The sequence below is a fragment of the Podarcis pityusensis genome (genome assembly GCF_964106645.2).
Source record: "Podarcis pityusensis genome assembly, chromosome: 18".
Taxonomy (NCBI): domain Eukaryota; kingdom Metazoa; phylum Chordata; class Lepidosauria; order Squamata; family Lacertidae; genus Podarcis; species Podarcis pityusensis.
In genome coordinates, this window is record NC_138043.1 from 2,855,220 (window position 1) to 2,883,137 (window position 27,918).

General features: G+C 48.3%; 1 protein-coding gene across 2 annotated transcripts; it reads right to left on the reverse strand.

Moving 5' to 3' along the window:
* Positions 1 to 27,753, reverse strand: CRLF1 (cytokine receptor like factor 1). Of its 2 annotated transcripts, none has more exons than XM_080989104.1 (8): positions 27,542 to 27,753; positions 12,773 to 13,054; positions 9,689 to 9,818; positions 8,025 to 8,194; positions 5,516 to 5,673; positions 4,287 to 4,455; positions 1,881 to 2,060; positions 1 to 443 (listed from the first exon to the last, which is right to left on the reverse strand). In XM_080989104.1, the coding sequence occupies exons 1-8, from the start codon at positions 27,609 to 27,611 to the stop codon at positions 427 to 429; spliced, it is 1,176 nt and encodes a 391-aa protein (XP_080845230.1). In that variant the 5' UTR covers positions 27,612 to 27,753; the 3' UTR covers positions 1 to 426. The 2 variants fall into 2 exon arrangements, with proteins under 2 accessions (XP_080845230.1, XP_080845229.1); XM_080989103.1 differs by having other exon boundaries at positions 1,885 to 2,060; positions 27,542 to 27,747.
* Positions 27,754 to 27,918: the final 165 nt, after the last annotated feature.

The following is a 27,918-nucleotide window of genomic DNA, read 5'->3' on the forward strand; positions in this document are numbered from 1 at the left end:
TGAGAGACAAACACACAACACACACGTCGTAACATTTATTTGGAGAAGAAGTTCGCAGAATAAAACGAAATCCACGGGACCCCTTTTTTCTGGGTTGGCTTTTATCCCCGTCTCCCAACTCGGAGAAAGGGCTCCTTCGCCATACCAGTCCCCAAATTTCAGTGGTACCAAAAACCTCCCTGCAGCGCATATATATATAGGGGGAAAGGCGGGGACATTTGCGGCTCTCCCTTTTCCCGGATTTCGAAAGGGGAGGCTGGGGGTGGTTTGCCGGTTGGTGGCGGGTTCAGGTGCCGACGCGGCTCCACGCGGTTCTTCCGCGCCCCCTTCCGGTGACGCTGCCCGATTCCTCGGCTCGCCACCCGGGAGAACCGGCCGCCCCACTGCCTTTATTCGTCTTGGGCCCTTTTCCGACACCGCTAGGACTTATCGCCGGAGAGGACCTGAGAAGGAAAGAGAGACCGTGTGAAATGTGAGGTTGCTGCAAGGTTCGCCTCCGCTGACCTCGTTCCTTGGTGGGATGCGTCAAAATCACGGAACCATAGAATTTCAGCGTTGGGAGGCGAGGGTCATCTAGTCCAACCCCCTGCAGCGGGACTCGAACCTGCGACCCAGGGGTTAATTGCCTCGTGCTCTAGCGACGGAGGCATCCCAGGGGTGTGACCACCGTCATTATTATGTCTTAAGATGGGAGGATTCCAACATTTAAAAACATGATAAAGGAGAGAAACAACTATCTGACTTTTAGAAGGAATCTGAAGGCAGATTTTCATGTTTGATGTCTTACTTTGTTTTTGTAATTTGCTGGAAGCTGCCCAGAGTGGATGGAGCAACTTAATAATAATAACTAACATTAGTATTTTTAGTATTAATTTTGAAAATGATTTTTTATTAATTTTCAGTTACAAAAAATCCAATGCATGTCACATTGTATCAATACCAAATTACCATTCCAATTCAAGTATCAATCAATTAAAAAGCCAATTACACATTTTAGATGGCCTTCTGTGTGCCGGATTTCAAGGGAAGATAATTTCATTTAATTCTGCTTCCATAAGGTAAAGGGTAAAGGGACCCCTGACCATTAGGTCCAGTCGTGGCCGACTCGGGGGTTGTGGCGCTCATCTCGCTTTACTGGCCGAGGGAGCCGGCGTACAGCTTCCGGGTCATGTGGCCAGCAGGACTAAGCCGCTTCTGGCGAACCAGAGCAGCGCACGGAAACGCCGTTTACCTTCCTGCCAGAGCGGTACCTATTTATCTACTTGCACTTTGACGTGCTTTCGAACTGCTAGGTTGGCAGGAGCAGGGACAGAGCAATGGGAGCTCACCCCGTCATTGCGGGGATTCGAACCGCCGACCTTCCAATCAGCAAGCCCTAGGCTCTGTGGTTTAACCCACAGCGCCACCCGCATCCATAGTCTTACTGAAATGCAATTACATTTCAACTTTCATCATAATCCCTTATACAACACCTACAATTTTTTTAACTTCCATTCATATTAACACATTTAATAATTTGTATTCCTGCAAGCAAAGTTCTATATCCTTTACTGTTCCTGCTTGTGACGTTCATTTTCTATTTCTGTTTATTTATTTTGCCCGTATTGTTTCTTTTTGCCCTTACAAAACATTATGTCTTCATTCTTCCTGGTCTCCATCATGCCCTCTTTATTCCTACTTGCAAAAGGCACGTCATCGAGGAGCTGTGTCTTCCTCCTCGCTTGTTCGCCGTCGGCACGAGCCGATTCGCCATAGGCGATCGGCCGCTTTTGTTTCTTTTTAACAGCGCCAAATTCGCCGGACTGATCCTTTCTCCTTGCTGCAAGGACAGCTCAGGGGGTGACAGGGGAGATGGACGGATGGGGGGTTGTTTTCCTTACCTACCTGGTTCCGTGTTTTGTGCGACTTCTGGAGCGAAACCCGCCACTGGTCGTACATTTTGATGCTCAGGCTTGCGCAGCTTCCGTGTTTGCGCATCCAGCCAAAAAACTGCTTCAGCTCCCGGCGCAAGGTGTTGTTGTGTTCCCCGCTTTTGGGCTCGCAGACCCCCGGCGCCCGTCCTGAGAAGGTTGGGAGAGGAAGGGGAGAGAATTAGATAAATTAACTTTATTACCTGGGTTATGAAGGCGCCCTAAAGACATTAAAGCAAAGATTATGGGATAATGCACGCAGTGACTTGCAATCTCGATCACACGCAGTCTGTAGTCCGCTGGCAGTAGGAGTACAATATGGGCATGTCTTTAAGTTAACACCTTACATTAATACCCTGACAGTACCAAATTATCGGGATGCGGGTGGCGCTGTGGGTTAAACCACTGAGCCCAGGACTTGCCGATCAGAAGGTCGGCGGTTTGAATCCCCGCAATGACGGGGTGAGCTCCCGTTGCTCGGTCCCTGCTACTGCCAACCTAGCAGTTCGAAAGCACACCAGCGCAAGTAGATAAATAGGTACCGCTTTGGCGGGAAGGTAAATGGTGTTTCCGTGCGTTGCTCTGGTTTGCCAGAAGCGGCTTAGTCATGCTGGCCACATGACCCAGAAGCTGTACACCGGCTCCCTTGGCCAGTAAAGCGAGATGAGCGCCGCAACCCCAGAGTCATCCACGACTGGACCTAATGCTCAGGGGTCCCTTTACCTTTACCAAATTATCGAAGGTTATTCACCAAAGCCAGACTAAACGTCTTTCCTTCTGCAGTGTTGAGAGGAGTTCCCAACCAGGACAGACTTTGCTCATGTGCTCAAGACATTGATTCCATAAAACATATTTTGTTGCACTGTGCAAAATATGAGCAAGCCAGGGCTGAACTGATACTACCCTTGCTGGTACCTTTCCCGGGAAAATCAGAGGCTCACTATGTCAGGTTCCTATTGGAAGACCGGAGAAACATTAACAGAGGCGAAGTTTTTATCGGTGGTTGCAAGAACCAATGATCCCTATCTTTTGAACAAAATGTTTGTTTAACCTGGAGGTAGGCTGTCTGAATTGTGCGTTGCTTTGTAACGATTTGTTGGGTCACTGGACCGTAATAAAGATTGATTGATTGATAAATTAACAGGAAGGATTCGAAATCTGCGGGACCAAAGATTCTTAGAAGACTGGTGTAAATATATGAACTGTTTGAAAAGTAATGGTAATGAACGGATCACGCTAGAAGTTTTGTAAGGAGGACTATTTGAAATATTGCAAGAAAGACTCTGAGAAGAACTGTTAGTTAATGATAATCAAGAAATTAAGAAATGCAGAACACTGTATTTTTCGCTCTATAAGACGCACCAGACCACAAGACGCACCTAGTTTTTGGAGGAGGAAAACAAGAAAAAAAATATTCTGAATCCCAGAAGCCAGAACAGCAAGAGGGATCGCTGCACAGTGAAAGCAGCAATCCCTCTTGCTGTTCTGGCTTCTGGGATAGCTGCGCAGCCTGCATTCGCTCCATAAGACGCACACACATTTCCCCTTACTTTCTAGGAGGGAAAAAGTGAGTCTTATAGAGCAAAAAATACGGTAAGTGATGAAGAACGAAAAATCATCAGAGGCGTTGACGGAAGTCTAAAATATTGTATAAGACAAGAAGTTACGTTATATGATTGTTGGAAATGATACGTTAAGAAAACCAATAAAAATGTATTTTAAAAAGGAGAGGGAGGGGAGAGTCGTGAGGAAGGCAGGAAGGAACTCGCAGGCGTAGCTCAAGTCGGGAGAATGCAAGACTCCGAACGTCAGGGTTGTGGGTTTGAGACCCGTGTCCAGGGCCGGATTTAGGTGTGATGAGGCCCTTAAAAAGTCTGGGAACGGCTACTCTGAACCAGAAAGAGCCAGGCACTCTTCCTTGTAGGGGAAAGCTGCTCCTTCCCCCCTGATCATTTTGACTGCCCTTTGCTGCACCTTTCGCTTTCCCTGCCTTGAAGCGAAAAATCAGGTGTCCCCCCTAGAAACCAGGAAAAGGAGAATGACATCATTTGCGAAAGTCTGGCCTGCGAAGGGTGTGAGCTTTTGGGGACGACTTCCGAGCTGGGAAATAATAACAAGACCTCCAGCCTGGCCCCAGGTCAAAATATCCAGGTGCTGGGCATACGAGGAGGCTGGGATTTCTCCAGAGACGATTTCTCCCCATCCCCAAAGCCCGAGTTTGGCACAGGTCCGGTTCTCCGGACGCCTGCTCGGGTTTCTGGGGAGGGGGAAGAGGCGGCCGCGGCTGGGGAGGGACCCCCGAGCGAGGGGATCGCGGATGCAGCTGCGAGCCCCAAATCTCCGGGGCCGCCGGGGCGAGGGACGGGGCCCACACACCGTTGCGAGGGGTCGAGGCGGCCGTAGGGTTGCTCCATTCGCTCCAGATACCGGCCTTCTTGGAACCATAGATGCCAAAGGGGTTGCAGCGAACCTGGACGAAGTAGACCGTGCCGGGCCTCAGACCCGCGAGCCGGCACGAGGTTTGGTTGCCCACGTTGTCGACCACCTGCGGCGGGGGAGAATGAGGCGTCGGAAAGGGGGTCTTTTTTCCAGGACGGAGACATGGCCAGCTTTACCTGGAAATGTCGGGGGTTGAGGTCTAGGTGAAGCAAGCATGCCCAGCCCCCCCAACGTTTCTCCCCTGAAAATAGGGACGTCCTATTCCATCCCCTCCAACGTTTCTCCCCTGAAAATAGGGACGTCCTTTTCCATCCCCTCCAACGTTTCTCCCCTGAAAATAGGGACGTCCTTTTCCATCCCCTCCAATGTTTCTCCCCTGAAAATAGGGACGTCCTATTCCATCCCCTCCAACGTTTCTCCCCTGAAAATAGGGACGTCCTTTTCCATCCCCTCCAACGTTTCTCCCCTGAAAATAGGGACGTCCTATTCCATCCCCTCCAACGTTTCTCCCCTGAAAATAGGGACGTCCTATTCCATCCCCTCCAACGTTTCTCCCCTGAAAATAGGGACGTCCTATTCCATCCCCTCCAACGTTTCTCTCCTGAAAATAGGGACGTCCTATTCCATCCCCTCCAACGTTTCTCCCCTGAAAATAGGGACGTCCTATTCCATCCCCTCCAACGTTTCTCCCCTGAAAATAGGGACGTCCTATTCCATCCCCTCCAACGTTTCTCCCCTGAAAATAGGGACGTCCTATTCCATCCCCTCCAATGTTTCTCCCGTGAAAATAGGGACGTCCAATTCCATCCCCTCCAACGTTTCTCCCGTGAAAATAGGGTCCTATTCCATCCCCTCCAACGTTTCCCCCCTGAAAAGAGGGACGTCCTATTCCATCCCCCCCAACATTTCTCCCCTGAAACATGAACTGGATAAAATCAGAAACCAGGGCGGCTTCTCTAAATCAGGGACGTCCCTGGAAATTTGGGACACTTGGAGAGTGTGCTTTTGCCCCCAAACATTTTGGGTTTAGCTGGCGCTGCCCGCCATTGGCTCTTCTCTCCGCACATCACTGCTTCTGGCTCCGCCCCCATTCGAATGCCCCTCCCGTCGCCCCCCCAAGGAGTTTCCATGGGCGCCAGGCCCCCGCCAGTGGGCGAGACCCTCACCTTCCACTCGGTGCTGTCCTCTACACGGTACTGAATCTGGTACTTGGCTTGGAAGAGGAAGTCCTTTAGTGCCGGAGGGGCACTCCAGCGGACACTTAGCTGGTCCTCAAGGTCGCCGACGCGGTTGACGTGGACATCCGAGGGCGGGTCGGTCGTGACTGTCAGGGGAGCGCAACAGGCAGTGCCAGATTTATGTATAAGCTAAACAAGCTATAGATTAGGGGCCCTCTCTCTTGGGGGCCCCAGAAAAATTTAAAGGGGAAAAAACCTGAATGTACATTTCAAAAAAATCACATTAAATTGCTGTTTTAGGGGTTGTTTTTAAAAGTCTGGAACAGATTAACCCGTTCTGCATTACTTTCTATGGGTCTTGGTTTTGGAACGCTTTGGTTTTGGAACGGACTTCCGGAACGGATTAAGTTTGAGAACCAAGGGACCACTGTATTCTTGGAAAATATGTGGACCGGATGGTTTGTCTCGCTGAGTTACCGTCAAGTTTCCATTGCGCAAAAAGTGCTCAGATGGTTCCGTTCCACCGTGTAAATATTTCCTTTATTTTCTAAAGAATGCAAATTCTCCCCCCCCCCAAAAAAAATAATAGTTCGATTTCGTTGTTCTTTTCAGTTCCGTTGTTTTGTATGGGCAATGACAATAAAGATATCGTATCGTATAATTGTTGCAGATGAAACTGAGATATCTCCAGACCAGGGTTCTTTTTGCCTTTTAAGGGAGTTAACCTTGCTTCTCGCAGACTTGGGACCTACACATCTCCTCCGCCTATGGGGCACGGCGATCGCACGTGCAGGATTTGACCTTGGCGGGGGTCCAGGCACAAAGGGAAAGGGTTAAGGAGAAGCAGATGTCTGGAAGGAGCCAGAAAGGGAGAGTGAGATCCAGGAGAGAGAGCTCCTAATTAAATTAAGAGACCAATTCCGCTCACATACAATATATTTCCTGCTTTCGCCTCTCCGGGACGCCCGAGACAATCCCAGTTTCTCTCCCCCCCGCGTTTCCTGGCTCTGCTAATGAGGTCATCGACTCCCCTCCGCATGATGTCACAGGTGCCCACAGTGACATCACCACACCACGGAAGGCGGCGAAAGTGGGTTTTATGGGCTCGGGAATCGACGGGAAAGCCAGGCGTCGAAATAACATTTTGCCTCCGGTGGCGTTTAGCCGGGATTATCGGCGTGCGATTTCCACATGGAGAAGATGAAGGCTGAGACACGATATGGGAGTCATCTTCAGATATCTGAAAGCTTGTCTCCAGCCGCTCCAGACGGTTGTTGTTGTTCTAATTATTCTAATTATTTTTAATTCTTTATACCCAGCCCCCATCTGGCTGGGTTTCCCCACTGGCTCTGGGCGGCTTCCAGCAAAATATTAAAAAATAAAATAAAATCCAAACATTAAAAAAAAACTTCCCGATACTTCTTCAGATGTAGGACCAGAATTGAGGGGTTTAAATGTCAAGAAAGGAGATTCGCCTTGATTTTTAGAAGGGAATTTCTGACCGTAAGAGCTTGTTTGACGATTGTAGAAAGTGGTGGAACTTTCCTTCCTTGGAAAGTTTCGGGCAGACAGTTCAGGGACTCTCCAGCTGTAATCCCAGCATTGCAGAGGATTGGACTAGATTTCCTCCAGGGGTCCCCTTCAACCCCCTGCTGATCTCCACCCCCCCATAACCTGATATCCCAGTTATAACATTTGAACCAGCGGAGGACTTGCAAGAGATTTCTGATCGCCAGCAACAGAACTTGCAGATTTCTGCAAAAATGTTTTATCTTTCCTTTTAAAAATAAAAATAAAAAAGAAAGAAAAGATCTGCTCTGATTCTCCTCCACTAGCGATATATATATATATATATATATATATATATATATATATATATATCTCGCTCTATAAGACTCACTTTTCCCCTCCTAAAAAGCAAGGGGGAATGTGTGTGTGTCTTATGGAGCGAATGCAGGCTGCGCAGCTATCCCAGAAGCCAGAACAGCAAGAGGGATTCCTGCTTTCGCTGCGCAGCGATCCCTCTTGCTGTTCTGGCTTCTGAGATTCAGAATATTTTTTTTCTTGTTTTCCTCCTCCAAAAACTAGGTGCGTCTTGTGGTCTGGTGCGTCTTACAGAGCGAAAAATATGGTGATTCGTTCCGGAGTTCTGTTCTTAACCTGAAACTGTTCTTAACCTGAAGCACCACTTTAGTTAATGGGGCCTTCTGCTGCCACTGCGCTGCCTGAGCACGATTTCTGTTCTCATCATGAAGCAAAGTTCTTAACCTGAAGCACTATTTCTAGGTTAGCGGAGTCTGTAACCTGAAGCGTATGTAACCTGAAGCGTGTGTAACCTGAGGTACCACTGTGTACAGAGCTGCCTGTTCCTGATAGGGGGAAAACACACATTTTTTACGTGCAGAAACTCACTAAGATGGTTTTCTGGGAATGAACAGGCCATAACCCACAACAGAAGCACCGTCTCTGGATGAAAGAGCTCGTGGGACTTCCTTACCTACGTCCACGATGTCCAGCATGACCACGTCGGACGTGGATTCCCCCAGCCGGTTGGTGGCTACGACCCAAATCTCGTAGGGCGTGAAGAGCGCCAGATCCTTTGGGATGTGGCAGGTGTAGGGCCCGGCCGTGTGATATTCCCGGCAGACGTTGTCTCGCCCGTACCACCTAGGAGGGAAGCGCCAGGATACCATTGCCATGGAATGTGATATGGAAATAGCAGCCAAGTACAACAACAAGATTAAATGGGACGCGGGTGGCGCTGTGGGTTAAACCACAGAGCCTAGGACTTGCCGATCAGAAGGTCGGCGGTTCGAATCCCCGCGATGACGGGGTGAGCTCCCATTGCTCGGTCCCTGCTCCTGCCAACCTAGCAGTTCGAAAGCACGTCCAAGTGCAAGTAGATAAATAGGTACCGCTCCGGCGGGAAGGTAAACGGCGTTTCCGTGCGCTGCTCTGGTTTGCCAGAAGCGGCTTAGTCCTGCTGGCCACATGACCCGGAAGCTGTACACCGGCTCCCTCGGCCAGTAAAGCGAGATGAGCGCCGCAACCCCAGAGTCGTCCGCGACTGGACCTCATGGTCAGAGGTCCCTTTACCTTTACAACATTAAAAAGAGGAAATAACCTTGGGCACTTCAGAGATTGACTGCCTCTGAAACCAGAGTCTGCATTTAGCATCAAGTCCATTTTTATATGCATCCAGTCGCTTCAAACTGCAAAATATTAATACCTGCAATGGACACAGCATGAAAGGAACGTGGTTTGGGAGGGAAGAGGAAATAAGAAAGCTCAGGCAATTCAGAGATAGACTGCCTCTGAACCCGGAAGCTGCATTTAGCATCCTGGCCAACAGAAATGGATAGAGCGACTCAAATGATCCAACTACCGTATTTTTAGCTCTATTGGACGCACCGGACCATAGGAGGGGGAGAACAAGAAAAAAAAAAATTCTTGTTCTCCCCCTCTAAGTCAAGGTGCGTTCTGTTTGTTCAAGGTGCGTTCACCTGAAGCCTCCGGATTGCTTTCGACCTGCTCTTTGGGGCTGGTGGGGGGGAGCGCTGCTTTCCCCCACCGCCAGCCCCAAAGACCAGGTCGGGGAACAGTGGGAAGGTGGCGCTCCGCCTCCCCGCTGTCCCCTGAGCTTGTGGGGCTGGCGGTGGGGAGAAGCGCTGCTTTCCCCACCGCCAGCCTCCAAACCAGGTTGGGTTTGGAGGCTGCTATCCGCAAGCCTTGGGATCCCTCGGGAACTCCCGCCCGGCTCCCAAAGCTTGCAGATATCTGCCCGAAGCCCGGGGTGCGCTGCCCACCGCTCCCCGGGCTTCAGGCTTCAGGCTGCTATCCACAAGCCTTCGGAGCCCGGCGGACACTCCCGCTGTGCTCCGAAGGCTTGCGGATAGCTTCCTGAAGCCTGGAGAGCGAGAGGGGTCGGTGCGCACCGACCCCTCTCGCTCTCCAAGCTTCTGCGAAAGCCTGCATTCGCCCCATAGGACGCACACACATTTCCCCTTCATTTTTGGAGGGGGAAAAGTGCGTCCTATAGAGCGAAAAATACGGTAATCCTTGGATTTTGTCTCACCTGGGAGGCATCTGCACCCTGCCGGGCTTAAAGAGAGCTTCAGATCCTTTGCCGGGCCAAGCCCCCGCCTCCTCTCAGGACCTTACCTCAATTTGTACTTCAGGGTATAATTGGTGTGCAGGTAAGTCTCTCCCTCTGTCCCAGGGGTCCATCGGCAGGTGAGGTCCTTTAGATTTTTGGACCAGCAGGAGATGTTCGTCGGTTTCTCTGGCGGCACTAGAGGATGAAAATATAGAATGATGATGATGATGATGTATTTATACCCCGCCTATCTGGCTGTGTTTCCCCAGCTACTTTGGACGGCTCCAAATAGAATATTAAAATCACGATAAAACATCAAACTCTTCCCTAAACAGGGCTGCCTTCAGATGTCTTCTAAAAGTCAGGTAGTTGTTTATTTCCTTGACATCTGGTGGGAGGGCGTTCCACAGGGCAGGTGCCACCACCGAGAAGACCCTCTGCCTGGTTCCCTGTAACCTCACTTCTCGCAGGGAGGGAACCGCCAGAAGGCCCTCGGAACTGGACCTCAAAGTCCGGGCTGGACGATGGAGGTGGAGACGATTCTTCAGGGATACTGGACTGTTTAGGGCTTTCAAGGTCAGCACCAACACTTTGAATTGTGCTCAGAAATGTCCTGTGAGCCAATGTAGGTCTTTCAGGACTGGTGTTATGTGGTCCCAGCAGCCGCTCCCAGTCCCCAGTCTGGCTGCCGTGTTCTGGATTAGTTGCAGTTTCCGGGTCACCTTCAAAGGTAGCCCCACATAGAGCACATTGCAGTAGTCCAAGCGGGATATAACCAGAGCATTCACCACTCTGGCCAGACAGTCCGCGGGCAGGGAGGGTCTCAGCCTGCGTACCAGATGGACACAGAATTGACCTGCACCTCCATGGACAGCTGTGAGTCCAAAATGACCCCCAGGCTGCGCACCTGGTCCTTCAGGGGCACAGTGACCCCATTCAGGACCAGGAAGAGACAAGTCATCAGAGTGTGATGTTAACAGGGAAACAGACATGCTTAGCTCATGAAAAAGAACAGCCTGTTTTGCGAGGGGAAACAGAAACTCTTCTCTTGCTTGGCACAGTAAAATGTTTAAACCTTGTCCTCTGGGTAGCAACGATTTGGACCGGGGTGTTTGTGTGCCGCTGTGGCAGGGTGGGCGTTGGAGCAAAATCTTTCCCTTTTCCCAGCCGGAGGTTCCCATCTTCCCGAGTGGAGTATCTTAAAAATAGCTTGCAATAAAAATCTTACGAATATTGATTTGGACAACTGCAATTTGGCAGCGTCCCGCCAAAATAGCTTTTTCCCGGGGAAACGAGCCCTTGTTGGCTAACGATGGCAGGCCTTGCTACGAAACTCCGGAGACCACAAAGCGTTTTTATTACCCAAAGGCCTGGGAATAAACGGTCAGGGCGTGTTAGCGTGGGAAAAGGGGGCTGATGGGTCTGGCAATGGGAGAGGTTGGATCTGGAGGTGGTTGTTTGATCCAAATGCGGCAGAAGGCGGAATCGGGATTCAAAATGGAGACTGGAGAACTAAATGAATTTCAGCAGGGACAAACTTCAGGTTCTGCAATTAGGCAGGAAGAATCAAATGCACAAATATAAAGATGAGGGGATGGACATCTGGCTTACTAGCAGTACATGGGGAAAGGATCTGGGGGTCTTAGTGGACCATGAGCTGAACGTGAGCTCACAGTGTGATGCAGCAGCAAAAAAGGCGAATGCTATTCTAGGCTGCATCCACAGAAGTCTAGTGTCCAGATCAAGGGAAGTCATAGTCCCAATTTATTCTGCTTGGGTCAGATCACGCCTGGAATACTGTGTCCAGTTCTGGGCTCCACAATTTAAGGAGGATGTTGACAAGCTGGAAGGTGGGCAGAGGAGGGAGACCGAGATGGTCTGGAAACCAAGCCTGATGAGGAACGGTTGAAGGAGCTGGGTACGTTTAGCCTGGAAAAGAGGAGACGGAGAGGAGATACGAGAGCCGTCTTCAAATATCTGAAGGGCTGTCGCATGGAAGAGGGAGCAGGCTTGTTTTCTCCCGCTGCGGAGGGCAGGACTCGAACCCGTGGCTTCAAGTGACGAGGGAGAAGATTCCGACTCAACATCAGGAAGGACTTTCCGACAGTGGGATGGAAGGCGGCAAACTCTCCTTCCTTGGAGGTTTTCAAGCAGAGCTTGGGAGGCCATCGGTCAGGGATGGTTTAGCTGAGATTCACACATGGCGGGGGGTGGGAATAGATGAGCCCTGGGTGTCCCTTCCAACTGTACAATTCTGTGATTCTGTGATGCAATCCCATCACGGTGGACAGAAGGGAATTGTAAGCAATTGCATGCCCTTCCACTGTCCCGATTAAATTGGGACATCCCATTTTTGGGGTCTGTGCCCTTGCGTGGTCATTTGACTCGTACAGAAGCCCTTAAGACACGCATCCCGTTTTTCCAGATTCGAGGTAGGCCATAGCTGTCAACGTTTCCCTTTTCTTGCGAGGAATCCTATTCGGAATAAGGGAATTTTGCTTTAAAAAAGGGAAACGTTGACAGCTATGGTTGGAACGCATGTGGTTCGACGTCGGCTGCAGAGCAAACAATGTCCACCCCTTTGCTGTCATGAATTTTCACAGCATCTGTTGATATCGGAGGCATCGTTTTGCCAACAATACACGGCTGTTGGGGGGGGTGTTTAACAACCTGAGGTCCGCATTCCATTCTGGGCAGAGTAGTGCTGGGGGCCAGAGGCGAAAGAGGGCAGGGCGCCGGGTGCGAATCTTACCTTGACGCAACAGGCTACTTTCTACAAGCTCTTCCTCTCTCACACTTCTCCGACGTGGTCAGAGTTACACACTCAGGCAAAGCGTGGTGCAAATTTGGTGAGGGGTAGGGCCTACGGAGAGCGGCAAGGGTCAAACTGAGAGACCCCGAGGGCTGCATTTTGTCAGGCTGATGCAAAAGCAAGACTAGGGCGCCCCAAATTTTGCAGAAACACAAGGAAATGTTAGGGGTCCCCCCCACACACATTTGCAAGCAGAGGGTCACAGACTCGGCCATTGAAGATCCGGCCGGACAGTGGAACGGAATGGAGTTGCCTAGAAAAGGGCAAGGCCGGCTGGCTGGCTATACTACAAAATTTTGTTGCAGGAGGGGGGGGGAGATTTTTTCTCCAGACGTACATCCTACGTAGAGACAGGATCCGGCCAAAATCCCTCCGCCTTCCTTGCTGTGGCAGACAAGGTTGTCCCCCGACTGCTGCTGCGATCCGTTCAAGTTAGAGATCGTGACACCCAGGGTGTTGGCGCTGAGGACCTTGTACGTCTGTGCCGGGAGCCGCCGGCCGTTCAGAGTCCAGTAAAGGTCCTCGGCTCGCAGGCTCGAGTCGGCGGCAACCGAGCAGTTGGCCGTGAGTGAGGAGCCGATGCGGAGAGTTGGGTCTTGGGGGAGGATGACGGCCGGGTCTGCAAGGGAAAAGAGTGAAAAGAGAGAGAAAGAATAATGGGCAAGGAAGATCAGGACCAGGTGCGCAGCCTGGGGGTCATTTTGGACTCACAGCTGTCCATGGAGGCGCAGGTCAATTCTGTGTCCACAGCAGCTCCATCTGGTACGCAGGATGAGACCCTCCTTGCCCATGGACTGTCTGGCCAGAGTGGTGCATGCTCTGGTTATCTCCTGCTTGGACTACTGCCATGCGCTCTCCATGGGGCTACTTTTGAAGATGACCCGGAAACGACAACTAATCCAGAATACGGCAGCTAGACTGGTGACTGGGAGCGGCCGCCGAGACCACATAACACCTATCTTGAAAGACCTACATTGGCTCCCAGTATGTTTCTGAGCACAATTCAAAGTGTTGGCGCTGATCTTGAAAGCCCTAAACGGCCCAGTATCCCTGAAGGAGCGTCTCCACCCCCATCGTCCAGCCCGGACACCGGGGTCCATCTCCCGAGGGCCTTCTGGCGGTTCCCTCCCTGCGAGAAGCGAGGTTACAGGGAAGCAGGCAGAGGGCCTTCTCGGTGGTGGCGCCTGCCCTGTGGAACGCCCTCCCATCAGATGTCAAGGAAATAAACAACTACCTGACTTTTAGAAGACATCTGAAGGCAGCCCTGTTTAGGGAAGCTTTTAATGTTTGATCTTTTATCGTGTTTTTAATATTCTGCTGGGAAACCCAGCCAGATGGGCAGGGTATAAATAATAAATTATTATTATTGCTCGGCTCCCAAGCTATATCCCAGGACGTTCTCGGACGTACAGGGCGTCCCTCACTTTGCAGATTGTTTCCATCGCTATTCCGCCGTACGTATCTCTTTCATGAGATTTGTTCCTCGCCGGGTTGCCAGAACGAAATGAAAACCTCAGAGTGGTTTACAAAGACAAGATCTCTTGACCGAAAGCTCAGGAGACGCCCTATTCCTGCGACTGCAATTTGTTCTTTAATTCTGGATTTCGGAAGGTCAACCAGATGTTTTTTAACATCTGCCGCTCTGGCAGATGTCGACAAACGCGTCGGTTATATTTGCACTAGGTGCAAGGAAGATCGGGGCAACCTTTTTGGGGAATGTAAGTGCCAAACCCCAAGATTAGGCTGACCAGAAGGGATGTTTTTTGAAATTCTGGGCATTGTAAATTTGTCTTGGTCTGGTGCATACATGCAAAGCCTTCTGTTCTGTAGCTTGGTGATTTGTGCTTATATGGTCTCGCCATGGCCATTGGCTGTAAACAATTTAAAAAAACCAAAACTGCTGGTATTGAAATTTTAAAATACAAGTGAAACTCGAAAAATTAGAATATCGTGGGAAAGTTCCTTGATTTCAGGAATTCAGCTTGAAAGGTGAAACTAATAGATGAGATAGACTCATGACATGCAAAGCGAGATATGTCAAGCTTTGATTTGTGATCATGGCGTACAGCTGGTGAAAACCCCAAATTAACCATCTCAGAAAATTAGAATATTCAAGGAAATCAGCAAAACAAGGGTTGCAAATCGAGCAAGATTGGACCTCTGAGAAGTAGAAGCACATCTCGCTTTGCATGTCACGAGTCAATCTCATCTATTAGTTTCACCATTCAAGTTGAATTCCTGAAATCAAGGAACTTTTCCACGATATTCTAATTTTTCGAGTTTCCCCTGTATTGCAACCCACCTTGGGACCTGCTGGCGAAGGGTGAGTTATTTTGGAGCTAAAAGGGACCCTGAGGGTCATCCAGCCCAACCCCCCAGAAATGCAGGAATCTTTTACCCAACTTGGGATTCGAACCCATGACCCCTGAGATGAAGATTCTCGTGCTCTACCGAATAAATGAATTAATACTACTCCTCTTTTATTACGTTTATTATACGCACTTTAAATGTGCTTTAAATGTACGGTTTGGATTAATAAGAATAAATAAACAAATATTAGCAGTAATAAATATTCCAAACCGTACCTTGAAAGTATGTTCTCCCCTTTCACACACACATACACATGATTTTATAATTTACATTTCAAAATATTTATTTAAACAACCTTAAATCAATGGTTTTCCTTATTCTCTGCGTATCATCCATCCCCACATATTTTACATGAACGAAACCATTCAGTAATCCATTGTTACATCCATCAAAACTTATTTACGCTGCTGAGTTTATCTTAATGGTCAATGAACACAATTTTCACCCATATATTCAATCAACATTTCCCATCCTTTTTTTAAATGTGCTTTCCCAACATCAGGGTCTTTTCCAGGGAGCCTTCTCTTCTCATGAGGTGGCCAAAGTATTGGAGCCTCAGCTTCAGGATCTGTCCTTCCAGTGAGCACTCAGGGCTGATTTCCTTCAGAATGGAGAGGTCTGATCTTCTTGCAGTCCATGGGACTCTCCAGAGTCTCCTCCAGCACCAGAATTCAAAAGCATCCATTCTTTGGTGATCAGCCTTCTTGATGGTCCAGCTCTCACTTCCATACATCACTACTGGGAAAACCATAACTTTAACTATACGGACCTTTGTTGGCAAGGTGATGTCTCTGCTTTTTAAGATGCTGTCTAGGTTTGTCATCGCTTTTCTCCCAAAAAGCAGGCGTCTTTTAATTCCGTGGCTGCTGTCACCATCTGCAGTGATCATGGAGCCCAAGAAAAATCTCTCACTGCCTCCATTTCTTCCCCTTCTATTTGCCAGGAGGTGATGGGACCAGTGGTCATGATCTTAGTTTTTTTTTATGTTGAGCTTCGGACCGTATTTTGCGCTCTCCTCTTTCACCCTCAACAAAAGGTTATTTAATTCCTCCTCACTTTCTGCCATCAAGGTTGTGTCACCTGCATATCAGAGGTTGTTGATATTTCTTCTGGCAATCTTAATACTTGGAGGCTCAAAAATGAGATCATGGTATCATCGAATTGTAGATTCAGAAGGGACACCCAGGGTCATCTAGTCCAACCCTCTGCATCTTCAACTGAAGATGCCCCCCCAGATTAAAAGTGGGGAACCTTTGGCCCTCGCGATGTTCCTAAGCTATGACCCCGCAAGTGTGGGGTGCGAGTTGTAGCCATCAACATCTGGAGGGCGAAAGGCGTCTCAGACTAGGGAGAGACACGAGTTCGAATCCAGCTCAAGTGGGTGGCTTTGGGGGCCGGTCACTGCCTCTCAGCCCAACCTACCTCGCAGCATTGTTGGGGGGGTTTAAAGGGGGGGAGAGCATATCACAGCCCACCTCGAGCTCCTTCGGAGGAAACGCCAGGATGTAAACATACAGAGGTTTCTTTCGATCTTGCGGGATGCCAGCTTCCACCGCCGCTCGGAGTCCGACAACATCTGGAGGGAAAGCGCCGATTCCTCTTCCCCCCCCCCATGCCCTGATCCTTTGCAAGGCTAATTGATCCTTTGGTGGGAATACGGCCCGCAACATCTGGACCCACTCAGCGAAAGGGCAACCAAATATTGAGGTAATTGGTTCCGTCTGCGGAGAGCCAAGACGAATTCTGCTGAGTGTCCGTAGCAGCAGAGGGGAAAACCTCCTCCTTAGTTGTTCCGATTGTTCCATTCAGTTTAGTATTGTCCGCACGGGCTGGCAGCAGACCCGCGAGGGTTTCAGGCAGGGTGCCCCTAGCCAATCCTGTCTGGGGACGGCGGGTTCTGAACCCGGGGCTTTCCGCATACGGAGCAAAAGCTCTACCCATACAAAGTGGCGATTCTTCCCTTAAAAACAAAGCAAGATTCTAGTCCTCATGGGGACTGCAGTCCCGTCCCCCCAGATATGTCCTCTTTTTCATGGGTAAAACGAGAGTCATCATAGCAATCCAGTGTTAAAACTTGGCCATTGTGTCCTCTTTTTTATTCAAAATATGGCAACCCTAGCTGGGATGTTAGGGGAGGGCTAGCACCCTCTGGCGGGGGCACACCGTGCTCCTTCTGGGGTCAATTTTGGCCCCTCATCCTGCACTCAGATCTGACCTGTGGTTTCTAGAAGCTGCCAGCATGAGATGTCGGCCACAATCCCGGGAAACGGCTTCAACTGGCTGGCGTAACCAGGTGAAGGCAAGCCGATGGGTCTCAAACCCTCAGTGAGTTAGGGCAGGGGTCTGCAAACTTTTTCAGCAGGGGGCCGGTCCACTGTCCCTCAGACCTTGTGGGGGGCCGGATTATATTTTGAAAAATAAATAAATGAACGAATTCCTACGCCCCACAAATAACCCAGAGATGCATTTTAAATAAAAGGGCACATTCTAATCATATAAAAACGCTGATTCCTGGACCGTCCGCGGGCTGGATTGAGAAGGCGATTGGGCCGGATCCAGCCCCCGGGCCTTAGTTTGCCTACCCGTGAGTTGGGGCTTGAGAAGACAGGCTATGGAGGACAGAGAGGACGAGAGCAAGACTGGGTCCAACGGTCAAGAAGGCGGTTTCTACAAGTGATGTATGGAAGTGAGAGCTGGACCATCGAGAAGGCTGATCGCTGAAGAATTGATGCTTTTGAATTCTGGTGCTGGAGGAGACTCTTGAGAGTCCCATGGACTGCAAGAAGATCCAACCTCTCCATTCGGAAGGAAATCAGCCCTGAGTGCTCACTGGAAGGACAGATCCTGAAGCTGAGGCTCCAAGACTTTGGCCACCTCATGAGAAGAGAAGACTCCCTGGAAAAGACCCTGATGTTGAGAAAGATGGAGAGCACAAGGAGAAGGGGACGACAGAGGACGAGATGGTGGGACAGTGTTCTCGAAGAGACCAGCATGAGTTTGACCAAACTGCGGGAGGCAGTGGAAGACAGGAGGGCCTGGCGTGCTCTGGTCCAGGGGGTCACAAAGAGGCGGACACGACTAAACGACTAAACAACAACAACAACAGAGTACAGGACGTCCCCAAAACACAGCAATTACCAAAGGATGTCAGTCCCCGACAAAGAAGGGGAGGGATGGGGCAGGAAAACAGCGGAGGAGTCTACACAAATCTGCGACGCAGGCCAAAATCTTTCCAGGATCTGTTTTCCAGAGGGATTTCGAGGCCAGCGAAGATGGTGGCCCCCAAATTTTCCACCCGTCGTTCTAAATGCTAGCAAAAACCAAAAACACCCCAGTGGTCCGGAGGACGCTTGCTGTTTTCCTCCCATAGTCCTCCTTCCTTCCTTCCTTCCTTCCTTCCTTCCTTCCTTCCCCCCAGATGCAAGAACCCCCAAAAACATGTGTTTTAAAAGGGAAAGGTGTGAAATTTTCACACCGGGAGAGGAAAATCTTGGAGCTGCGCTGGAGAGATTATGGGGAGTTTCAGTCCCACTATACCTGTGAAGGATTTTATCACTTTCTCCTTCTATTTTTATTTATTTTCTCCTACTGATCAGGTGTTAAGTTATGCCGGGAAGTGAAACCAGATTTCCAAGGTGTCAGAGACATTTATTCGCTTTTTCCTTTTTCGAATGGCTGGCTTTTACGGCACCTCCATCTCTCTCTCTCTTTTATTATTGGTACTTTTTAAAACAGCTGGAGGAGACCAGAATTGCAGCGATTGAAATTGCAAACTTTCCCTCCTCTATGCCTCCTTGTAGTATATATTATTATTATTATTATTATTATTATTATTATTATTATTATCCAGCCTTTCCCCCAGACCCGGGAGCCGAAGTCCGCTTGCACAAAGCAACACGGCACGGATAAAAAGCGAAAAGCTAAAAACGTATGTGACATCGCCGTTGGCAAGTAATCAAACGATAACGGAATCCGAGCAATATCGCCAAAAAAAAAAAATCTATTGAAAATGCAGATAACGGCAGCAGTCAAAACATCACCACGTTTTTATTTCCTTAAAAGCAGTCGGTTGGAAGAAGAAAGTCTTTATCGGCCGGCAAAAGGACAGCAAGGAAGGAGCCAGTCTGGCTTTCCTAAGCAGGGAGTTCCAAAGTTGCCTGGGAGGAGCCACCACTAATAAGGCCCTGCGACGTTCCCAACAAGGATAAAGCAGCTTTTTCTGTTTTATCTGTGTTTTTGTATTTTATCTGCAAGCCGCAGATTGAGCCCTGACCTGGACAAAAGGCAGGCTATTTTATTATTATTATTATTATTATTATTATTATTATTATTAGTGTGGCTGCCCCTGTTCTGGCCCCTGCAATCCACAATCTCAAGCCATGCGTCCAGAATTTCCCGGGATTCGGCAACCGAAAGTCACATCCGTGCGAAATTTCCAGCAGCCATTTAAAATTGCTCAAAAACTGGGTGTATTTTTTTTTTGGGGGGGGACGACTCAAGAACTTTGACCACCACCACCCCGCCAAAAAAAAAAAAAAGGTCAATAACTTTTGTGTCCGGATTTGAACTTCCTGAAATACGGCTACCCTAACTCTGAGTATAACTGGGCTGGATTGAGGGACCGAGAATTCGCAACGTTAAAAAATTGCAAGCATTAAGAACAGGAAACGAGGAGAGTTAATGTCATTTTTCAAACAAAAATTTCTCGGAAGCTGCACCAGAAGCAACAGCAGAGAATATTATTATTATTATTATTATTATTATTATTATTATTATTATTCTCCACTATTTTCCTGATGGGATTTAAGGCGGCTTACAGGCAAAAATAAGATCCCCAAAAACCAGTCTTTTAGAACACTGATGGGCTTAAAACTATACGCATCTATAAAATCTCCCAAGTTCCAAAAGCTTTCCTCGCCACATATATTTAACCCTGCGTTTATTTGAACGGAAACGTCCGCTAATCCCGGGACGTTTATAGTTCTATAAAACATGACGGACATCCCTTTTATTATTTCGGCTTTTATTGCGCCGGACTAGTCCTTTAAAAGGGGGGAAGCAGCCGGATTCTGAACCAACAAATACATGTTTCGGGGGAAATATTCTTATTTTATTATCTATGAGCTTGGCGGGTGGAAGGAAGGAAGACAGATTGCAGCCGGTTTGCCAGTCCAATCCAAGTAATGTTATTGTGCTAGCCAAGAGAATGAACGGACTGCTTGCGTTTTTTCAAGAGTACATTTCAAGTACTGATCTGGCGCACTTATTGATTTAAAATCGCATGCATCACCTAGATGCACACCCTGCAAAGTACAGTGGTACCTTGGTTCTCAAACGCCTTGGTCCTCAAACGCCTTGGTCCTCAAACACCTTGGTTACCAAACGCCGAAAACCCGGAAGTGAGTGTTCTGGTTTTCTAACGTTTTTCGGAAGCCAAACATCCGATGCGGTTGTCGGCTATTGTTTCCGGGGCGCCTGCGCCAATCAGAAGCCGCGCCTCGGTTTCCGAACATTTCGGAAGTGAAACGGACTTCCGGAACGGATTAAGTTGGAGAACCAAGGTACCACTGTATTTGGCTCTTTGGGTTTTGCTATTCATTTTGTGTTTCTATTTCAGAGGCTTTTTCGGTTCGTTTGTTTTTGTGACTGGGCGGAACCCAATTCAGCTGATTTGACTAACCCTAACCGCTGTGGGTTAAACCACAGAGCCTAGGACTTGCCGATCAGAAGGTTGGTGGTTCGAATCCCCGCAATGATGGGGTGAGCTCCCGTCGCTCGGTCCCTGCTCCTGCCAACCTAGCAGTTCGAAAGCAGGAAGTGCAAGTAGATAAATAGGTACCGCTCCGGCGGGAAGGTAGACGGCGTTTCTGTGCGCTGCTCTGGTTCGCCAGAAGCGGCTTAGTCCTGCTGGCCACATGACCCAGAAGCTGTACGCCGGCTCCCTCGGCCAATAAAGCGAGATGAGCGCCGCAACCCCAGAGTCGGCCACGACTGGACCTAACGGTCAGGGGTCCCTTTACCCTTTTAACCCTAACCCCCGCCCAAATTAAAGGAATATGTCCAGCTGTCCTTTGTCAACAACAAACGCTGTTTTTTGTGTCAAATATATGCTATATGGGAATTGATGGACCTAATACAGGCATAGGCAAACTCGGCCCTCCAGAAGTTTTGGGACTACAACTCCCATCATCCCTAGCTAACAGGACCAGTGGTCAGGGGTGATGGGAGTTGTAGTTCCAAAACATCTGGAGGGCCGAGTTTGCCTATCCCTGACCTAATAGGTATCTAAAGCCATTTGCACCTAACAGATAGGAGCCGACACAACATAAAACACTGTTGCTGTATGTAGGTTTTATTTGATTTGGGGTTTTTTTAATCCTATATTTTGGAAATGTACATCCAGGGGTTTTTTCCCCCCTTTAAATTTTTTTTGGGGGGCCCCAAGAGAGTGGGGCCCTAAGCTATACAATGGTACCTCGGGTTAAGTACTTAATTCGTTCCGGAGGTCCGTACTTAACCTGAAACTGTTCTTAACCTGAAGCACCACTTTAGCCAATGGGGCCTCCCGCTGCCGCCGCACCGCTGAAGCATGATTTCTGTTCTCATCCTGAAGCAAAGTTCTTAACCTGAAGCACTATTTGTGGGTTAGTGGAGTCTGTAACCTGAAGCGTATGTAACCTGAAGCGTATGTAACCTGAGGTACCACTGTAGCTTGTAAATATGACACTGAGACCCACGTTGGGCGAAAGATTCATGCCTTCCCGCGGGGTCAGATTGGATGACCCTGGGGGTCCCTTCCAACGCTATGATTTTATGATTCTGTAAAAAAAAATGGAATAAGGTCTCCTTCTGAGACTTGGCTCTCGAGAAACACGAGAAATTGCAGTTCCGCGGATCTGACCCCAGGGATCGCACAACAGCCTGACAAGGTCTGCCATGTCTCACTCAACACAGGTTTGGCCAGGGAGTTAATCCGGCCTTCGTGATCTCGGTTAAGTCGGAGGATTTCCAGGTGTTTGCGGTCAGTTCCTAGAATGTGGGTTTTAAGGGGGCAAGGGGTCACTATTGGGGTTCCCCCCCCCAACGTTCGACGTCTCCATTTCCCTCCTGGCAAAACGGCAACGTCGCAGAAACCTAATCCCGACGGAAGCTCGTTTGGACGTCTCGCTAATTGAAGTCAGGAGGTGGAAGGCCGGCCGAAGACAACGAGGTTATGGCCTCGGGGAGAGAGAGAGAGACAGCTTACAAGACGTTCTGCATTTTGCAATTTGGGAGCGGAGACCCAAATTAACCTCTGGAACTTCCTGCCTCATGATAACAGGCTTCATCTCTGTGCTCTTTTTGGCGCAGCCCCACTTGAAACATTTCCATTGTTTGATAGCCTCTTCTTATATCAACCTTTTTTACTTTTTCTTTGTGGTCATTTTATTGTCCTGGCCTGGAGAAAAGCCATTATTATTATTATTATTATTATTATTATTAAACTTGATGCACTTTTAAATCTGATTCCTAGTCCGTTGTTATTTCAACTTTCCAGAAGACATAAATTGTTGATTTTTCATAGGGGTTGTTATTATTATTAATTAATTAATTAATTGATTGATTGATTAAATTTGATGCACGTTTTAATCTGTTTCTTAGTCTGCTGTTATTTCAGCTTTTCAGAAGCTATAAATTATTGATTTTCCATAGGGGTTATTATTATTATTATTATTATTATTATTATTATTATTACTATTATTATCTGTATACCGCCCTTCATCCACAGATCTCACCAACTAAAATTACAATAAAAGCCCCCACAAAATACATCCTGGATACATTCCACAAATGGGGAGCCACCACAGAAAAGGCCTTGTCTTTCCCAGCTCTTTCAGCTAAGAATCTGGAGACGACGGGGATTGAAACCGGCGTCTTGTGCATGCAAAACAGGCCTTCCTCCACCTGCTTCAAGGCCTTGAAAATAAGGATTCTAGTCCTAGTGTTTCTGGATAAACAGGAACATACCTAGACAGCATCTTAAAAAGCAGAGACATCACCTTGCCGACAAAGGTCCGTATAGTTCAAGCTCTGGTTTTCCCAGTAGTGATGTATGGAAGTGAGAGCTGGACCATAAAGAAGGCTGAGGCCGAAGAATGGATGCTTTTGAATTCTGGTGCTGGAGGAGACTCTTGAGAGTCCCATGGACTGCAAGAAGAACAAACCTCTCCATTCGGAAGGAAATCAGCCCTGAGTGCTCACTGGAAGGACAGATCCTGAAGCTGAGGCTCCAAGACTTTGGCCACCTCATGAGAAGAGAAGACTCCCTGGAAAAGACCCTGATGTTGGGAAAGATGGAGGCACAAGGAGAAGGGGACGACGGAGGACGAGATGGTGGGACAGTGTTCTCGAAGCGGCCAGCATGAGTTTGACCCAACTGCGGGAGGCAGTGGAAGACAGGAGGGCCTGGCGTGCTCTGGTCCAGGGGGTCACGAAGAGGCGGACATGACTAAACAACTCAACAACAACAAATACCAAGACTGACCTGCAGCTCAGTATTGTCTGCACTGGCTGGTAGCATCTGTCCAGGGGTGCAGGCAGAGAGATGCTCTTCCATCGTGCAAAAAAGACCTGGAGACTGAACCCAGAGCCTTCTTCATGTCAAGCAACTGTCCTCCCTCTTGCCCTTCCTTCAAAACGAGCCAAGTCTCCAGTCCTCAAGGGAATAAACGCTTTCGAGCGGAGGCCTTTCCCGGCCCGACCTCAAGACGCCAGAGATCGAACCTCTGGCCTTCTGCATGCCAGGCAGGTGTCCTCCCTCTTGCCCTTCATTTAAAAGGAACCAAGTCTCCAGTCCTCAAGGGAATAAACGCTTTCAAACGGAGGCCTTTCCCAGCCCTACCTGAAGCCACTAGGGATTGAACCCAAAGCCTTCTGCATTCCAAGCAACTGTCCTCCCTCTTGCCCTTCCTTTAAAAGGAACCAAGTCTCCAGTCCTCAAGGGAATAAACGCTTTTGAACGGAGGCCTTTCCCGGCCCTACCTGAAGTCGCCAGAAATCGAACCTCAGGCCTTCTACATGCCAAGCAGGAGCTCTCCTGCCGAGCCACCCAGAGGGGGTCAAGGAAGGGAGCCTTTCGCCGAAATCCCCCAGAGAGGGCCCAGCTGCGGACGGACACAGGTGTAGGTCTGTCCCGGCACTGTCGCGGTATTCAGTTTCACTCCAAATCCTCGCTTTGTATGTGTGTTTTTTCCCCAGACAAACTTCTCAGCTGTGTGTATTTGTGTTGCGACTGTCCCACCAGCAACAAGGAGTTTGTATTGGCCTGCGCTGGCCCATCACACCCCTTTCTTCCTGGGGGTGTGTGGTAAAACCCCACCACCTCCTTGGACAAAACTCTCACCCTGAAGAGGAAACCTAAACTTCCTGTATCAGGAGTGGAGCATTTTTGTGTTTCCCTGAAACACCAAAGAGAATCACCTCCTGTCTTTTCGGAGTGGGACGGACAAGATCCGTTCCAAGAACGAAAGCTAAATTTTGCGTTTACAACTCTCGAGGGTATGGTGTGTGTGTGTGGAAAATCCACTTTCTCCTTTCTCCTGGAGAAAGTTGGGAGGACCGAAACGCCAAATTTCGACGGCCGGGAAAAGTCCTCCTTGCAGAAACTTAATAAGGCCATCCAGGCATCTAAGGCCTTTTAAAAAAAAAAAAAACAGTGGGAGAAAGAATTAAAATAAAGCTTTTAAGGCTTTTAAAGCAAATTCCCCCCCCCCCCCCGTTTGGAGAGATTTCTGGCAAACAACCGAGTGATCTGGCACTGGGCCACAGTTGGAAGATGAGAGAAGGCCACCCTCACGACTTTCTAACATTAATTATTGGGATTAAAAAGAAAGGAAGAATATGTAGAGAATTTGCTTTGATCAAGATTTCTCATTGTTCTTAAGACAAAGGAGCAGGGTGGTTTTTTTTGTGTGTGAGGATACGGGGCAGATTTGCCCTAGTTTTCGGCGTGTAGGGATATCTCGCCATTTCCAACTTTGCAAGGTTTACACAGGCATTCTTCGTTTCCATTCTCAAACTCCCATTTTCCTCTATTGTTTCCCAGAGATCATAAACTCCAATCAATGGCCTTCTCTTATGGAAAAATAGATATATATACGACTGTAAATCATTGTGTACGTACACCAATGACCCCCCCCCAAAAAAAAACAACAATAAATATATATGTTTCATGGACAGCAAAGAGCAGACGGAGATTCTCCACTATTTTGAACCTAGGGGATCCAGTGGATACTCCGCTATGCAATAAGAAGACTGATCCTCTAGCATTACCGGGAAATTATATTATTATTCTGGAAGCAAAGAATTGCCCCCTCTCTGTGGGGAATTGCCCTACAGAAAGGTGAGGTGCGTGGATTTCTATAATTATTATTATTAGGTGTGGAATATATTTTTTTTAACAGGACATTTTTTGCTACAAACTTTGGCCCCAGGGATCTGTGAGGTTTGACGAAAGGTCTATTTATAAGCACGCAACACTGAAAATAAAAGCGTTTCAGGTATAAAAACGATAAATCAAGAGCGAAGCAGCCGTTTGCTGCCCCTAGAGATCTGTCTGGGGGTTATATGAGAGATACAGCAGTCCTGTGGGATTCTCTGGGGGTTTGAATTTTTGGCGGGTGCGTAGATTTTTACTCTTATGCTCTAAGGCTTCTGGAGGGTGTACGGTAAATTGCAGGGTAGGATTGGCCCAGGATTTCATGTGCATTAGTCATTATCGCTTTGGGAAGTTCTGGGTTTTGGATAGGGAATTGTTCTCTTCTGATGGACTGCAGTCCTCCATCGGTATGACTGATTAACCATTTTGATTCGGCGGCAAAAGTGGATGCCAGTTTTCCACCTTCCGTTCCAAGATCCTGCCCCCCTCCCCGAAAAAATATTGTTTTTTGGGGGTACTATTATATGGATTTTTTTACACACGCTTATACAGGAATAAAGAACAGGTCTTGGGCCTTTTGCAGGGGTTTTATGACTGGCAGAAACTATATATAGGAAGGCTGCACGAAGGAGTTTTATTCTTACCGAAAAGGGGGAGAGGAAAAATGAATCGCAAAGTGGAAGGCGATTGCTTAAAAACAGCAGGTTTAAGGAAAAAAAGAATATTCAATATTTCTGGGTTGTAACGAGGCGGGGTTGGGTTTCAGGTTTTTAGATACTCTTTCCCCCAACCCAAAAAAAAGCAGGGAGAAATTTATCTCCAGTACATAAGGACTGAGGTCTTTGTTTGGAACATGCCACAGGTTTGATTCTGAGGTTTGGGGCATCATCTTGGCGGACCCTATCCTGACACTTTCTGGCTGTGGGTGTGTGAAAAACAGACAATTTTCTTCACCTGATTTAAAAAGGGGGAAGGCTTAACAGGATATCCAACTCAGCTCCCTTTGTTGTCTGACTTTTACACAGACACACACAATTTTTGGTGCTATCCTTTCCCCCTCCACCTCCTCTCCGAAGGATTAAAAATAATAAATAAAACATTTTTTTGTGTATACACACACACACAAACACACAAACCCCCTGGCCTGTCTTGGCCACCTACAGCCTGCACAGCTAAATTAAGGAAGACCTCACTTTCCTTTCCTCTTAACGCAAGTGAATTTCCTGACTAGGACAAAGACGCAAAGGAGGGGGGGGGGTGTCTTTCAATATGCCCCCCTCCCTACCGGTTTTTCCAACCACTGGCATGCTTAGATTTATTTATTTTTAATGCATTTTTTTGGGAAGGGGGGAGCGTGGGGAGAGAGGATTCCAAGCTAGTAAATAAAATAAATAAATAAACCAAGCCAGAAAGCAAACTCTTGCTGGAACAGCGGAGATATGAAGTCTTTGGAGGTGAAGATCAGATTCAAGCACTGAGGGGGCTTGCGGAAGAGATGGGGAAGGTGGTCCTGGATTTGGCGGACCTCCCCTCCCCACATTGCAACACCCCCCCTCCTTTCCTAAATCAATGCCCACCCAAATTCAAAAACGCACGCCTAAGTTTGCCACGCGCAGTTACCCTGAAAGGTGGTTTATAATTTTTGAGAGAGGGAGTGAAGAAGGAAGAGGAGGAGGAAGAAGGAGAGAGGGAGGGAGGGAGATTCGGAGCCGGGGTGGGGTAAGGAATTAATCCCTAGAGGCGTTTTAAAGGAGAGAGAGAGGCAGAAGATCTTTAAAAATTGCGCTCTGTGTGTGTGTGTGTTTTCTTCACACGCAGAGAGAAAATCACTGCGCTTCGAAACTCCCGGTGGCGCTTTCCCTTCCAATCTCTTATTTATGGGACTTTTTGCCTGGCACGGCTAAGATTCATCCCTCCAGCCGCCCACGACCAAGAAAAATAATCAATTTTCTTGTTAAAAACAGATATTATAAGGGCCTTTTTCTCCTTCCCGAGCTGGACAACGCAGTGTCCCTCTGAAATGAAAATAAGGACACACATTCCCAAAGAAGACCTTTGCGCATCTATTTGTTTCTTCGGTGGAAGAGACTGCTTTTAAAAAAGTATTTAAATAGCCACGGTTTCCTGTGCTCCCGCTCCGCAAAGAAAAGGAAAACAAACGCGCCCATCACCGTCGCCTCCGGGCGCCCAAGTCTCAATTCCCCCATCTATTGCAATTCCGGCTGCGCCCGGCGCCCATCTGCCCACCAGGAATAAAATAAACGAACAGATAGAAAGATTAGAAATTACGCAGGAGAGATTCCGGAGGACTGTACTCACACATCAGGGAATCCACGCGGAGGAGAATCCACAGGCACAGAACAAATACTTTGTTCATGATGCAAAACATTAAAAAAAAATCTATATATGTGAAATGAAATGGGGAGGAAGAAAACCAGTCCCTTCTCTTATTCTTCCCTGAGAGTTGCTTCTTTAAAAAAAAAGCGCAGCTAGATAGATAAGGGTTTTTTTTTCTGCCCCCAAAGCTTTTTTTCCTCCTCCGTTCCTCCAAAAAAAAAAAAAAAAAAAGGAGAAAATTATGGAGAGACAAACAAGAGATTTCCTAAGCAAGTCTGAACAGTTCAACTTGACAAGTTCCTTAATGCGCTTTTTACACCCCGCCCATCCCCGCCCCTCTGGGCTTTTTTATTATTTTT

Excerpts from the sequence above, each read along its gene's own strand:
- CRLF1 (XM_080989103.1), bottom strand. The coding sequence starts at position 27,611 with ATGTTTTGCATCATGAACAAAGTATTTGTTCTGTGCCTGTGGATTCTC. Across the intron at positions 5,674-8,024 it reads GCTGGACATCGTGGACGTAG|TCACGACCGACCCGCCCTCG; the intron begins GTAAGGAAGTCC and ends CTCCCCTGACAG. Across the intron at positions 444-1,884 it reads CGCACAAAACACGGAACCAG|GTCCTCTCCGGCGATAAGTC; the intron begins GTAGGTAAGGAA and ends TTTCCTTCTCAG.